We start from the raw sequence: 13,192 nt of genomic DNA, 5'->3' as shown, positions 1-13,192 counted from the left end.
ATTTATGAACAAACCAACGGGAGCAAGGGACCAATTGAAAAGAAATGAGCCAAGACTTGTCATTTTGATCCAAGCTAGTGAAGAGGGCATGTCATGTGGGCCTGCTGCCCCATTTTGATGTTTTTAATCAATTATGTTGTAATAAAATGTGTTATGGCCCAACTTTTGAAATTTTGGCCCAAAACACTTGTTTTTAATTTTTTGTGTGTTTTTAAATATTCTAAAGCTCTTAAAGCTTAGAAATTTCATGGCTTTCATGTTTCTAGGTAAATAATGGGCTCAAGAAATCAATAGGTCAAGCTTTGAATGAAGGAGAAAGAGAAAGGTGGGATGCATTAATCAAAGTGGCTATAAATTGCAATTATTCATCAAGGCAATTAATATCCACTTTCTTCACTACCTTTAAGTGTGTGACCTTTCTTTTCCAAACCATTATTGATTAGTTAGTAGGCTGGAGTTGTAGAAATTCTTGAGTTATTATTGTAAGCTACCTTTTACCTATAAATAGGGAGCTAAATATGAATGAAAAAGCAAGTTGAATTTTGTTAAACACTTTGTGTGATTTTGAGAGCATTGCTCCTTTGGTTCTGGATTGAACCTTACTTTGATCTTATCAAGAAACCGAGTTTCTTGTGGTGATCTTCATTTAGGCTTATCATCCTTTCTAAATCATAGAAAGAGTGTTCCGCCCCATTTCTACTCTTTTCCATCAAATTATTTCTTCATTTTCACATTGTTTGAATTCTTCCCCACTCCAAAATTAAATATAATTTCGTGCTTCAAACATTATATTATCATATAAAAATTACAAGTTTGCTAAATTTATCAAATCATAAGCAAAATGGCCGCTTTACAAATCCGTTAGCCATCACCTGTACAGCAGGATCGATTCCCTCTCCCCTTGCTGAGGACAACTCTGAGCCATTTTTCTTAGCCAGAGAAGTATGAGTTTATGAGCCAAGTCGCATGCCTCTTCATTTGTCATGATATCCCATAACCCATCACTGGCCAGAATGAGACATTCATCTTCTTTTGCACGAGGGAGGAATGTAACTTCTGGTTCAGGAATAATCCATGGCTTCAAATGTCTATCACCTGAAATCCACAACAATGAAGAGCAAAAAATATTTTAGTTGAACTAAGACCATACAACCATACAGATGCGCTAAGAAGGAAGTCAAATAGAAACCTCTAATTAAATTGAGGATTTAGTACATACCAATAGACATTGACATTGAAAGAACCCCAAATACATGATGACCATTCCATTGTATCACCTTGCCACCAGCTACCTTAACTCTTTCATATTCATCATCTCGATTCAGATACCATATCACAAACAGACATCACTTTATGTAAATCAGTAAATAATTTTTTTCCCAAAGAATGTGCAAAACTATGACTGGAGGTAAGCTTACTTTATGATCCACATGTAGAGCCGAGGTTTCTTTTCCACGACACAAAACCACTTTGGAATCACCACAATTTGAAACTATAATATGGGATGAACAAACAATGGCTACAATAACAGTGGAACCAACCATTTCTGGTGCAACAGGTTCACAATTAACTTTTCCCTTAACTTCAGTATCAACCTTCAAAAAACAATTAGGGAAGGCTTTTGTTTTCATAAATCTTGACAATCATCCTTGGGACTTGCAATTATTAGACATTACTTGAATAATTCTACTTCCCATTGAGTCCTGCTCATAGAGTCCCCAACAAAAACAACCCTTTACTCCTCTACATCTCGGAAACAACACCAACATCAAGAGAGTTTCTTGACAAAAGATATAAATAAATAAATCAACAAAGTAGCAACCAAATGGGTTACAACCACAAAATAAGAATACTAATAAATTCCACTTACATGGTAAACTCGCATTACTTCATGCCCATTAACATCACCACCATCCATCTCCAAATCGAGCTTCGAAAAGCAAATTTCAAATAAATCAGAAGCTAAAAAACCCTAAATAAGAAGTAAAAAACGAAAATGGAAAATGAAAATTTGGAAAGAAACGGGAAGGAATGAAGAATCATCTTTAAAAATTGATAAGATTGTCGATGAGAAATTGAAAAGATTGTCCATGACTCACATATATGAAGGAAACGGGGAAGATGATATAGAAATTATAATAATTGTAATAAATATTAATGAGTGATTTTGTTGAGTGTGAAAAGATCTATGATAGTAGTGAAGAAAATGAAGAATAAGTACAATGGTAGAAAATGAAGAAGAGGTCTGCAGAAAAAGAATGAAGAAGTACAATGGTGGTAGAAAATGAAGAAGAGATGGAGAGAGAGAGAGAGAGAGAGAGAGAGAGAGAGAGGAGAATGTGAAAAGGATGGTAGTGACATTGTGTGTGATGGTGCAATGAGTGATAATGTAGACAGCTAATCTAATGGCCCTTGTTCATTTGAAACCAAAAAGAAAAAGAAGAAAAAAAGTCTCTCACGTGAGAGACCTATGGGCATACCTTTTACACTAACATGCCATTCAAGTTTTATTGACACTATCATGTACCAATTTCCATCTATTAACACCATCTAAAATCACCCAAACCTTTTTTTTATTTCTTTGAAAATTCAATAGTCAAACTACTCCCTCCTCCGCGTTTTTTATTTTCATCACTTTGCTTCATCATCAAACTCATTCAACAAAAGTCGAACACCATTCTTCATCATCATCATCATCAACTTACCCAAAAACAATAACCATAAACAACATCACCTCTTCAATCCAACATCTCCAAATTAATTCCTTAATTTCCTCAATCACTCAAACTCCACAAAAATTAACCCATGAATACACCATAATTTCATTATAACAATTTTCTTTTTTCACAACAGCATCACATTAACAGGACAAAAAAAATAAGAGCTAAAATTCATGATACAATGCAACTTGTGTGAATCCTTGTTTTTGCAGGAAAGGAGGGATGAAGCAAGAACAAACGAAATCAAATAAAGCATAGTACATCGTCGATATCGTTGAAAAGGTAACCTCAGGGCACCACGAATATGAAAATGCCAGGAACCATTCCAAATCACGACGCACACGAGCAGAACCGACCTGCAAGTGCCGCCCACATGGCATCATCCGACAACAACCTTCGAACCGACCGTCAACGTCGTATCGTCCCTCCGATCGGATGGCCCCTTACGTCTCTCCGACAACCGGTCCATTCCGACCTCCTCCGACAACCACGAAATATTAGATCGGTAATATTTTTTTTTGTTTTGTTGCTCTTCGATGTCGGATATTTGTTATACTATATCAATTTAGTGTTGCCTTGGATTTGAAGAATTTATGAGTTGATGGTTTATTTCAATTTTGAGAGAAAGGGATTGAAAAAAAAGGAGAGGAATAGAGCAGAAGTGGAAGAACAACAATTTGGGAGAAATTGAAGGAAGGTGGGACAGGACCTTCTCAATGAGAAATTCTTAGGTGGACACAATCCTAAGAAATACTTTTAAATACAACCAATCATAAAATTTGAATTAATTAAAAAATAAAAATTTAATCTTCTCTCTTTTTCATAATCACAACCACCCATTAATTCAATTAAAAGATAAATTAAATTTTAAATAAAAATTTTAAATTTTCCCTCTTCTTCATAATGAATTGTCTTATTTCTATTGGTTGTGACTAAGAAGAAAGTTTTATGTCCGTGTCCATTCAAGAATTCCTCTCTTTTTATTCCCGTTTTTTTAAATTTTTTAATAATACTAACTCTTTTAATGATTAATTAAGTGTCTTTGGAGTCTTTCGGCTTTAGTTTGTATTTTGGCCCCTCCATGCATCTATTTGCACTCTCAAGTTTAATTTAGCACCCCATTGCTATTTTATCTAGCCCATTTAATTTTGGTTTGTTATTTTACTTTCTAGTTATTAAAAATACTAAAACAATGTTAATTCTCTCTTTTAATTTTTTTTAAGATTTCTTTTATTATTTTTAGTCATTATTTTGTTCATGATTTTTTCTTCATTTTCTCATCTACATTTTTATGCTTTATTACTAACGTCTTCTTGTTTATGTGAGGTACTATTTTAAGCAACTTGACTATTTTGTGGACATTTACAAGTTACATCTTATTTTGTACATTTAGCATTTTATTTTTTTTAATCTTCCACTTGAAGTTTTCTTGTAATAATTCGTAATAAGTTCCAACCCCATTCGTTTAAATTTGTAACCCCCTTTCCCGAAGCAATGTAATAGTCTAGGACCTTTATTTCGTTTTGCCTATTACTGTATATAATTGTTAGTAATTAGGGTATGCATGGAAAGACTAACAAATTGGACATAGCTAACCTAATTTCAAAAGATAAATAAACTGAAAACAATAAACTTCTCACACATACACCTCTAGGGTAATCTCTCTTGTTGCCTTATGATTACAATAGTCATGTCCCTCGAACATAGGGATATCTTAGCAAATGATGCTCACAAATAAATCATCATCGTCCCTTCGACCCTAAAAGATCATAATCCCTCAATGACCCTTCGAGTTGCCTTCGGAAAAATGATCTTGTCCCTCGATGACCCTACAAAATGATGATAGTCCCTTCGAGAATGCTTAGATATCCTTACAAATGTTGCCTTCGATGACTATTCGATGATCCTACGCCCCTCCCTTCTCATCCAATAGATAGGATTTCCTACCAACTAATGGCATGGACAATATTATCTCCAAAGGAAAGGAAATAGAATAGGAAAGACCAATACCTAGTGGGTAAATGCTCCTAATTGCTTGCTCACACTCAAAAATTCTTTTCACACCTCACGCTTTCAAAACAATACTTTCAAATGCTTTATCAGCACTCTTGAGGACTGATACAAGAATTATCATAAAGCAAACTGCCTTATTGTTGACACTTTAAATAAATATTTTCAAAAAAATACATTGTATACATTCTTGAGGACTGATACAAGAATTATTACAAAGTTTGCCTTACTATTGACACTCCAAATATTTTTCAAAAGCACAAACAAATCAAACAAAGTGAGCTAAGCAATTAAGAGCCCATGGATAACCATGGATACAAAGGATGCTAACACCTTCCCTTTATATAACCTATCCCCCGAACTCAAAATCTATCAAGGTCTTTCCTGCTCTTTTGAGCCTTTCCTTATTGGATAAAAGAAAAATCGGCGGTGACTCTTGCTAACCGCAACATGTTTTGCGAAAAAAAAACAAAAAAGTCAGTTCTCCCACTGTATTACAGAACTGGCGACTGTGGTGGGGACTAAACTTAAAAAAGAGGGGTTACCTATATTTCTTTCTTTTCCCCGTGTTTCTTTCCTCTTTCTTTTTTGTGGGTTTCCCTTTAACTTTTAGCTTTAGACTTTTAGATAACACCCTTAGATTTAGACTAACAAGAGCGGATCTCGTCGAGTACAACGGACGTGAGGAGTGCTAATCCCTTCTCCTTGCGTAACCGACACCCTTATCCTTTTCTCTTGGTCGTAAGACCTTTGTTTGTTTCCCCTTTAGGTTTTACTTGATGTTTTTCCTTTCTCATCTCTTGGGATAAATAAACAATTGATGGCGACTTCATTGATCTTTGATGATTTCGTGCAGTTGTTTCAGGGTGGACTATACTAACTTGCGAATTTCACAAGTGAACTAGTACAAACATACATTGTTCTTTCCTTCTTGCTCATTATATCGGTTTAGTGGGAGGAATTCATTGAGTAATTGTGAGTTGTATTGAGCGAATACTAGATATTGACACCCTTCGAGGAAGCTTGAGACTCGATAGAGTGGGTTGAATAACCGAGGAGAGCAGAGCTTCCCTAGCGATTGTCTCTAAAGCCACAAGAACTTATTTTGTATCTGAACCATAAGCAACTTCAATGGTCGGTGCATCTTGATCTTCTAGGGCACCAAGTGGAAACCTTATGTTAAATCTTCTATCTTCTATCTTGAGCCAATTGCCTCAATGTTACTAGGCCAAGAGAGGTGAAGAGGGAATCAATAGTAGATCTAACATTTTTCTCCGCAAAATCCCTTTTGACGGCTTTGTTAATTTTACGTCAATCATCTACCTAGAGTCTGAGTAAATCCCATTGAACTTCAACACCAAAAAGTTGCAAAGAGTTGAGACTATCATGCCTTAAATCATTAAGTCTATACATATAAATTCTCTATGGAAATCCAAAAAGTTGGGGAAGGCTAGAGAAGATGGTTCAAGTATGTGAAGGCGGGTTAGTTTAACGGTGGTTAAGGTTTGAGATGGTGTGGAAGACGAAGGTACGCCATGTTCAAGAGTGGCATGAAGTATTATGATAGTTTGAGTGGGAACAATATACTGCTATATTCTCTTTTAATCTCGAATTTCCATGTTAAGCCTTCACCCTTTTAGGCTTCGTGTTTGACAAATTGAGGACTATTATAGGTGTTTTTATCTTGACTTATTAAGCATTTGGCATTTACATACTTCATTTTTAGAGATTTGTGGACTATATCATATTTGTACCATAAACTCAGATCTTAACTCATCTACTAATTTCTCCACTAACTCCTTATGAAAACTATTTTAAATAGAGAGGTAGAGGATTGATCAAAAGAGCGACGCAGTCATACACGCATCGTTTCTCAGTTTAGGCCAACGGTCAAAGAGATACCCTGATATGTGTTCCTCAGTTTAGGCCAACGGTCAAAGAGATACCCTGATATATGTCTGCAAAACGAATAGATTATCCATACAGACAAATTACAAAATAATTATTCTTGTCTGCATTCTAGTAAGATAATGATCCGCTTAGCAAAAGTATATACTATGGCCGGTCCATTATTTTGTTGCTTTACTTGTCAAAATAATATTTTGAAATATCAATATGTAAGGTTACATACTCAGAATCTTTCAATTTTGTTTGTTTTTCTAGTTCTTTTTCGTTTGGCCATTTCTTAATCATCATGGTTTGAAATTGGCCTTTTGTGTCTATTATAGAAAAGAGCTATACCCATCCACTCTAACAATGCATATGGAAAAAACGCATATCAGAGATGAATAACTTGGCAGAGAAAAAACCACATGCAGTGTTAACTCCATATCCACTTCAAGGCCATATCAATCCAATGTTACAACTAGCAAAACTACTTCACCTTAGAGGCTTTTATATAACCTTTGTAAATACTGAATACAATCACAAACGCTTGCTCAAATCAATGGGTCCAACAGCCTTTGATGGTTTCACTGACTTTGACTTTGAAATCATCCCTGAAATGAATGGTGATGATGATGTTAGTCAAGACTTGCAATCTCTTCGCGAATCAATCAGAAAGAACTTCACCAACCCTTTTCGTGAACTTGTCGCGAAAGAACTTCACCAACCCTTTTCGTGAACTTGTCGCTAGACTTGATGACTCTTCCAAATCTGGTCTTATGCCTCCTATTACATGCTTAGTTTCTGATAGTTTCATGTCAGTTACCATACAAGTTGCTGAAGAACATGCACTCCCAGTTGTTCTCCTTGTCCCATCTAGTGCTTGTTCTTTCTTGTCTGCTTTTCACTTTCCTACACTTATTGAGAAGGGTATCATACCACTTAAAGGTAACAACAATCTATGCTCCTCTTTTTTATTTATAATATCAAAATCGTGACACTGCTGCGAATATTATTGACTTTAGGAATTAATATACACAGATGAGAGTTATCTAACAAATGGATATTTGGACCCTAAAGTTGATTGGATTCCAGGTTTGCAAAATTTTAGACTAAAGGATCTTCTTGCTTTTATAAGGACGACAAATCCTAATGATTTGATGGTAGAATTTATCATTGAAGTAGTAGATAGATTTCAAAGAGCCTCGGTTATTGTTTTCAATACTTGTAATGATCTTGAGAGTGATGTTATGAATGTTGTTCATTCTATGTTCCCTTCTCTATACACTATTGTCCCTTTTGCTTCTTTTTTAAATCAATCTCCACATAATCACTTGGCATCTTTAGATTCCAATCTTTGGAAAGAAGACCCCAAATGCTTTGAATGGCTTGATTCGAAAGAACCAGAATCTATTGTTTATGTAAATTTTGGAAGCACGACAGTTATGTCTGTAGAAAAACTGTTGGAATTTGCTTGGGGTTTGGCCAACAGCAAGAAACCATTTTTGTGGATCATTAGGCCTGATCTTGTCATCGGCGGTTCAGTAGTTTTTTCATCTGAGTTTGTGAATGAAATTTCAGATAGAGGGCTGATCGTTGGTTGGTGTCAACAAGAGAAAGTGTTGAAGCACCCTTCCATTGGTGGATTCTTAATTCATTGTGGATGGAACTTGTCATACCCCAAATTTGTCCTACCCTTTAATTTCTAACTGGCTTAGACTTCACATTTCATCTGCATACCTCCATTAGGGTATTAACATGCATCATGCATCATTAATCAATAATGTAGCATGGGATCAAAGTTCATGGAACGAATTAGAGGTCTCACTTGATTTGGGAGCTCTATACTTTACAAACCTGGTCCAATTGAAAGTCTCTCGGTGTATGAATTAAAGGAATTATGGTCTTGACTCATGGTCACGTGATTAAGATTCATTTCCATATTTATGTGACAAACGAGGGGTTCCTCTTATGGAGTTGAAATCAATAATGAATGTATGCGAATTCGAATTGTACATGGTATTGTAGCAGATCGTTTTCACTTTATGAGCTATTTGATAAAGGATCGACTTTTGGTCACTCTTTTGATGGCTTTTTCCATCTCATGCTTTGGGTCATTCAAGGTTATAAAGAGTTAAATCTCAAATTAGAGCCTAAGAGGAAAATACTCATTCAAGATTCATATGGAAAAAAAAAGAAGAACAAGGCAATACTCATTCAACATCAATTCAATTACACCAAGCAAAGTACAAAAAAAAAGGAACAAATAGCAACTGAAACTTCATTTTGAAAATTAGAAAAGTCCTCTTCAACCGGAAAAAACAATAAGCTGTTTCTGCTCAAACTTTTCCTTCTCAGATACCATCTTGTTTGAATCAACTTTAGACATTAGTCCAACCGAGTCCAGCTCTTGAGACTTCAAGGTAGAGAAAACTTCTTTCCCTGTAACATCCATATCATTAATAGCCACCTGCATTATACAACATCAACACATCAGTCAGGTGATAAATCAAGGCAGAACCACCCACAATCCACCATCAATTCACCTTCATTCCACTCCCATTCTCCTCATTCTCTTCTCGATTCTCTCTCTCCCTCACCTTCACCAAAGCTCATCATCACCATTGTTGGAGTTTCAACCTCTGAAACTCCTTCAGTCGAGCAAAACCTCCATCACACCTTCGATCATCAATCTCATGCTTCCATCTCTCCGCAACTCTCAATCCTTCAAGCCTCACTGATTCTCAACACTCAACTCACATCTCTCAACGCAGCAATACACAACAACACAAAAGAAATCGCATACAGAAAGAAGAAGAAGAAGAGCAAATCGAAAAAGAAGAAGAAGAGCAGAAGGTATATTGAAGAAGAAGATCGAACAAGATTTACCTGAAGGATCCCTGGTTCTCTATTCGTTCTCGTCGCAATCGAAGGTGCACCGTGTGGCTCTCCGGTCGAAAGGTCCCCAATCTCTTCTCCGATTCGTACATATTAGCGTAGTTGTTGGGTTAGAGATGAGATGCAAAGCTGATACGCGAGGATTTGTGTTTGTCCTCGTTTACTTGCGGGAGCGAAGGCGTATGATTGTCAGTCGGGGATGAACTGAGAGGATTTGGTTGGAGAAGATGAACCCTCCGCCGTTCACGTCGAAGAAGAAGGGGAAAAGCTCTTCAGAACTCCAATGGTCACAATCTCTTAACCCTAACCTCTATTTTGATATTTCTTTTAATAAATGTATTCATTAGCATAAAGTTTTAGAATGTAATTTGAATTAACATGGAAACCTAAAGTCTGAATTAATATAAAGGTATAATTGATAATTAATTAGAATCAATTGAGATGGGTTTAATGGAATAAATGTGATCCATAGTCTTTCTGGGCCGAAGTTCTGATTCTCACTACCCCATGGCCCATCGCACCATCCTCGTGTTTTTGGTACTGAATAAAATCTGACAAAAAAACTGTTGGGCTTCACCCTGGGCCCTGCGCCCCTACTCAATACTGCACTGATTCACACCATCATTTTTAACATTCACCCCCTGACTCATATTCTTCTTTTATATAGATCCTAGGTTTTTCACATAGTTCGTTTTTTAGGTAATAAGATGCATAAAAAATACTATTTTGCTTAGTATATTTTAGATTAGTTTAATTTTAGTCTTAGAATTTTCTCGTAAAAACTCATAAAAATAGTAGTACTTTAGACTAATTTTAGTACTAATTTTTGGATCACTTCTTTTGTTCTTTCGTACTATTTCCATGTTATTTTCGTGTAATTGTTGCGTGATTTTGTTGCTTAGTTTTTTGGCCATATTTTAGGCCTATTTTGTTAATCATTTCAATGCTCCTTGTAGAACTTAATCACCATAACATTAGACTTAGACTAGAACAACAATCATTAGGTTAGAAATTAGGCTAGTCTCCCCCTTTTTTCATTCTTTTTCTTTTCAACACTAAAACATCTAAAAATATTCAAATAAAATCCCTTTAAAAAATACAAAGAAAACACTAAAAAACATTAATAAAAAAGTGAAAATCATTAAAAAGGGAATGGAAGCTTGAACATCCCTTGCTTAAGGGAATGTTCGAGTGCTTGGATCTCCCTTGCTTAAGGGTACCATTCAGGCGTAAGTTCCCAACTTCTAAAAAACACCAACCAAAGAGTAACTCGAGTTTCCCTTGCTTAAGGGATTTCCTCGAAACGCTCAAAATCACTCTCTCACCTCCTTTCTTAAGGGCATTGTTATTTCCGCTCTGTTGCATCCTAGGCTGTCCCCTTATGCAAGAGCGCGAGCGTTAACTCCGCCCAACTAAAAAACACAAAAATAGAAAATCGTGAGCCGAGCTACGGTAACTCTGATTCCTGAAAAGGATACGTAGGCAGCGGGGTAGGGCCCGTGCGAGTACAATTCTTTATTTTCCCTACATTTTGCATTCATTCGCATGTAGACATAGACATAGATACACCCTTTAGATAGAAACAAACATAGGTGGATACCATCGAGTACGATGGGCGCGAGGGGTGCTAATACCTTCCCCTCGCGTAACCGACTCCCGTACCTGGATTCTCTGGTCGCAAGACCCTGTTCCTTCCTTTGTTAGGTTTTCTGATATTCCTTTCCCTTATGGGATAAATATATTGGTGGCGACTCTGTTCATTTTTCGCGAGCGTACGACAGCTGGCGACTCTGTTGGGGATGTTGCTAGACTGATATGTAGATTTCTTCATTTTAGGTCGACCTGGGTGTCATACCCCAAATTTGTCCTACCCTTTAATTTCTAACTGGCTTAGGCTTTGCACTCATGTACATACCTCCATTAGGTTATCTAACACATCATGCATTCATTTATTAAAAATAATCTTGGTCCATTAAAATCATTGGTGATGGATTGAAGGCATCAATTGAACTTAAAGGTTAGGATTCCATCTATGCATTGGAGTGCCCATTTGTTTGCAACTCGAGTTTAGCTGCGAGTTTCATACCGTAAGTCAATTGGTCAGGATCTTTGTTACACATCATGGAGAAAAGCTTTGGGAAGTCATTTTGGTCACTGCGAACTTTTAGTCATATGTTGACTAAGTCTTATGGATTCTCTCTTTTGGGGCCAATTACTACATATGGATCAAGGTTGTTATTTGGATTCATTTATTCAAGATTACAAGGATTGGAGAGGATTTTAGTTGATTTCTTAAAAGGCAAGTCACATGAAAAGTCAATAAAAGTCAAAGGTGTATTCGAGGTCGAACTACATTATCAAAAGTCAACATCCATATGAAAAGTCAAACTACATTGATACCATCATCAAACTTCATTATATTTTCAAAACCTGATTCAACTCCATCACATACATTCAAATCCCATACAAAATATACTTTCCATTACACTTTCAAAAGTCGCATTACAATACATTGACATCCAGAAAATTACACAAAAGGAATAAAAATACATTTCCCATTTGTTGACTTTTCACCAACAGTTGACTTTTGGTCAATAGTTGACCATTGACTAGAACATTGACCAGACCTCTGAACCTATCTCTCTTTAGTTCTGCAAACCGCTTCCACGTTTCATTCTGATTCCATTCTTCCCGTGACCTCATCTTCACCATATTATTCCCAAGCAATGCATCCTCGCAATGATTCTGCTGCTACCTGCATAAAAAACAACAAGCTGACGAGTATTAGAACCATGCCGTTTGAATATTGGAAGCCACTGCATACATTCAAAATCCGCTGCTACCTTACCATGATAATCAGATCTGCAGCATCTAACAAGTCCAAACCATACACAGTTAAAGTCACATTTCACAACATAACATACCATTCAAAAAACCAGTCCCTATCTTACACATTGCAGCCCATCAAGGAACCGGTAGCAGGTCATGTAAAGAGTCATACAGAAAAACAAAAGATGGAATTGTTCAGAAAAGCCACTACAGTTCTACTAACTATCATAACAGAGATTTTACACATCAAAATGATTTCACCCATACAGAAAACCATGATCAAACCCAGAATAAAAGCTAACTGCCAACACTGCCATATAACTAACCTACACATTCCTAATCATTCAAGCTCACAAAACAGTCCCGTTTCGCATCATTTTCAGACTAATCCATCCTAACTTCTAACAAAAATAGAGTTTCAGAATCAGCCCCTGCATACGTATTACTTACCATCAACTTGCAGCCGTTTCTTCACTCGTTAAAAGCAGCTACATAACCACTTCTTGAAAGAAAATCCTGCATATAATAAACAAACACAATTCACACTTGTACATCGGAAACCCAGATACTCTGCATAATTAAAAAGGGAAACAGAATGTGAAATCTCATCAATCCACCTTCAGCTTCACTCACTTTGCGCCTTTAACAGCCTCGACCTTCGACGTACACCACTCAGCATGTCAGCCCTGCATTCAAATCAATACATCATCATACCAAAATCAGTCCTCTTATAAATTAGAAGCAACTCAAAGAAAAGAGAAGGGACTGGAAAATCAGAACAGAGTTGTAACAATGTTTAGCCATACTCTCTGCCTCACCAAGAGTATAAGGGTTTTTGTGCCAATGATTCA

General features: G+C 36.3%; 1 protein-coding gene and 1 pseudogene across 1 annotated transcript; one reads left to right on the top strand and one right to left on the bottom strand.

Moving 5' to 3' along the window:
• Positions 1 to 830: 830 nt before the first annotated feature.
• On the bottom strand, positions 831 to 1,918 carry LOC131618679 (probable protein phosphatase 2C 6; annotated as a pseudogene).
• Positions 1,919 to 7,237: 5,319 nt separating this feature from the next.
• LOC131618678 (7-deoxyloganetin glucosyltransferase-like) lies at positions 7,238 to 8,904 on the top strand. Its single transcript, XM_058889851.1, has 3 exons — positions 7,238 to 7,562; positions 7,656 to 8,286; positions 8,646 to 8,904. The coding sequence occupies exons 1-3, from the start codon at positions 7,238 to 7,240 to the stop codon at positions 8,902 to 8,904; spliced, it is 1,215 nt and encodes a 404-aa protein (XP_058745834.1).
• The last annotated feature ends 4,288 nt before the right edge of the window (positions 8,905 to 13,192 follow it).

Source organism: Vicia villosa, linkage group LG7 (assembly GCF_029867415.1).
Source record: "Vicia villosa cultivar HV-30 ecotype Madison, WI linkage group LG7, Vvil1.0, whole genome shotgun sequence".
Classification (NCBI taxonomy): Eukaryota; Viridiplantae; Streptophyta; class Magnoliopsida; order Fabales; family Fabaceae; genus Vicia; species Vicia villosa.
This window is presented reverse-complemented; position numbering and strand designations above follow the sequence as displayed.

What these genes read in the sequence shown, in the direction of transcription:
- LOC131618678 (XM_058889851.1), top strand. Translation starts at nt 7,238, where the DNA reads ATGGTGATGATGATGTTAGTCAAGACTTGCAATCTCTTCGCGAATCAA. An exon ending in GGGTATCATACCACTTAAAG is followed by an intron (nt 7,563 to 7,655) that starts GTAACAACAATC and finishes TAATATACACAG; the next exon opens with ATGAGAGTTATCTAACAAAT. An exon ending in ATTCATTGTGGATGGAACTT is followed by an intron (nt 8,287 to 8,645) that starts GTCATACCCCAA and finishes GTATTGTAGCAG; the next exon opens with ATCGTTTTCACTTTATGAGC.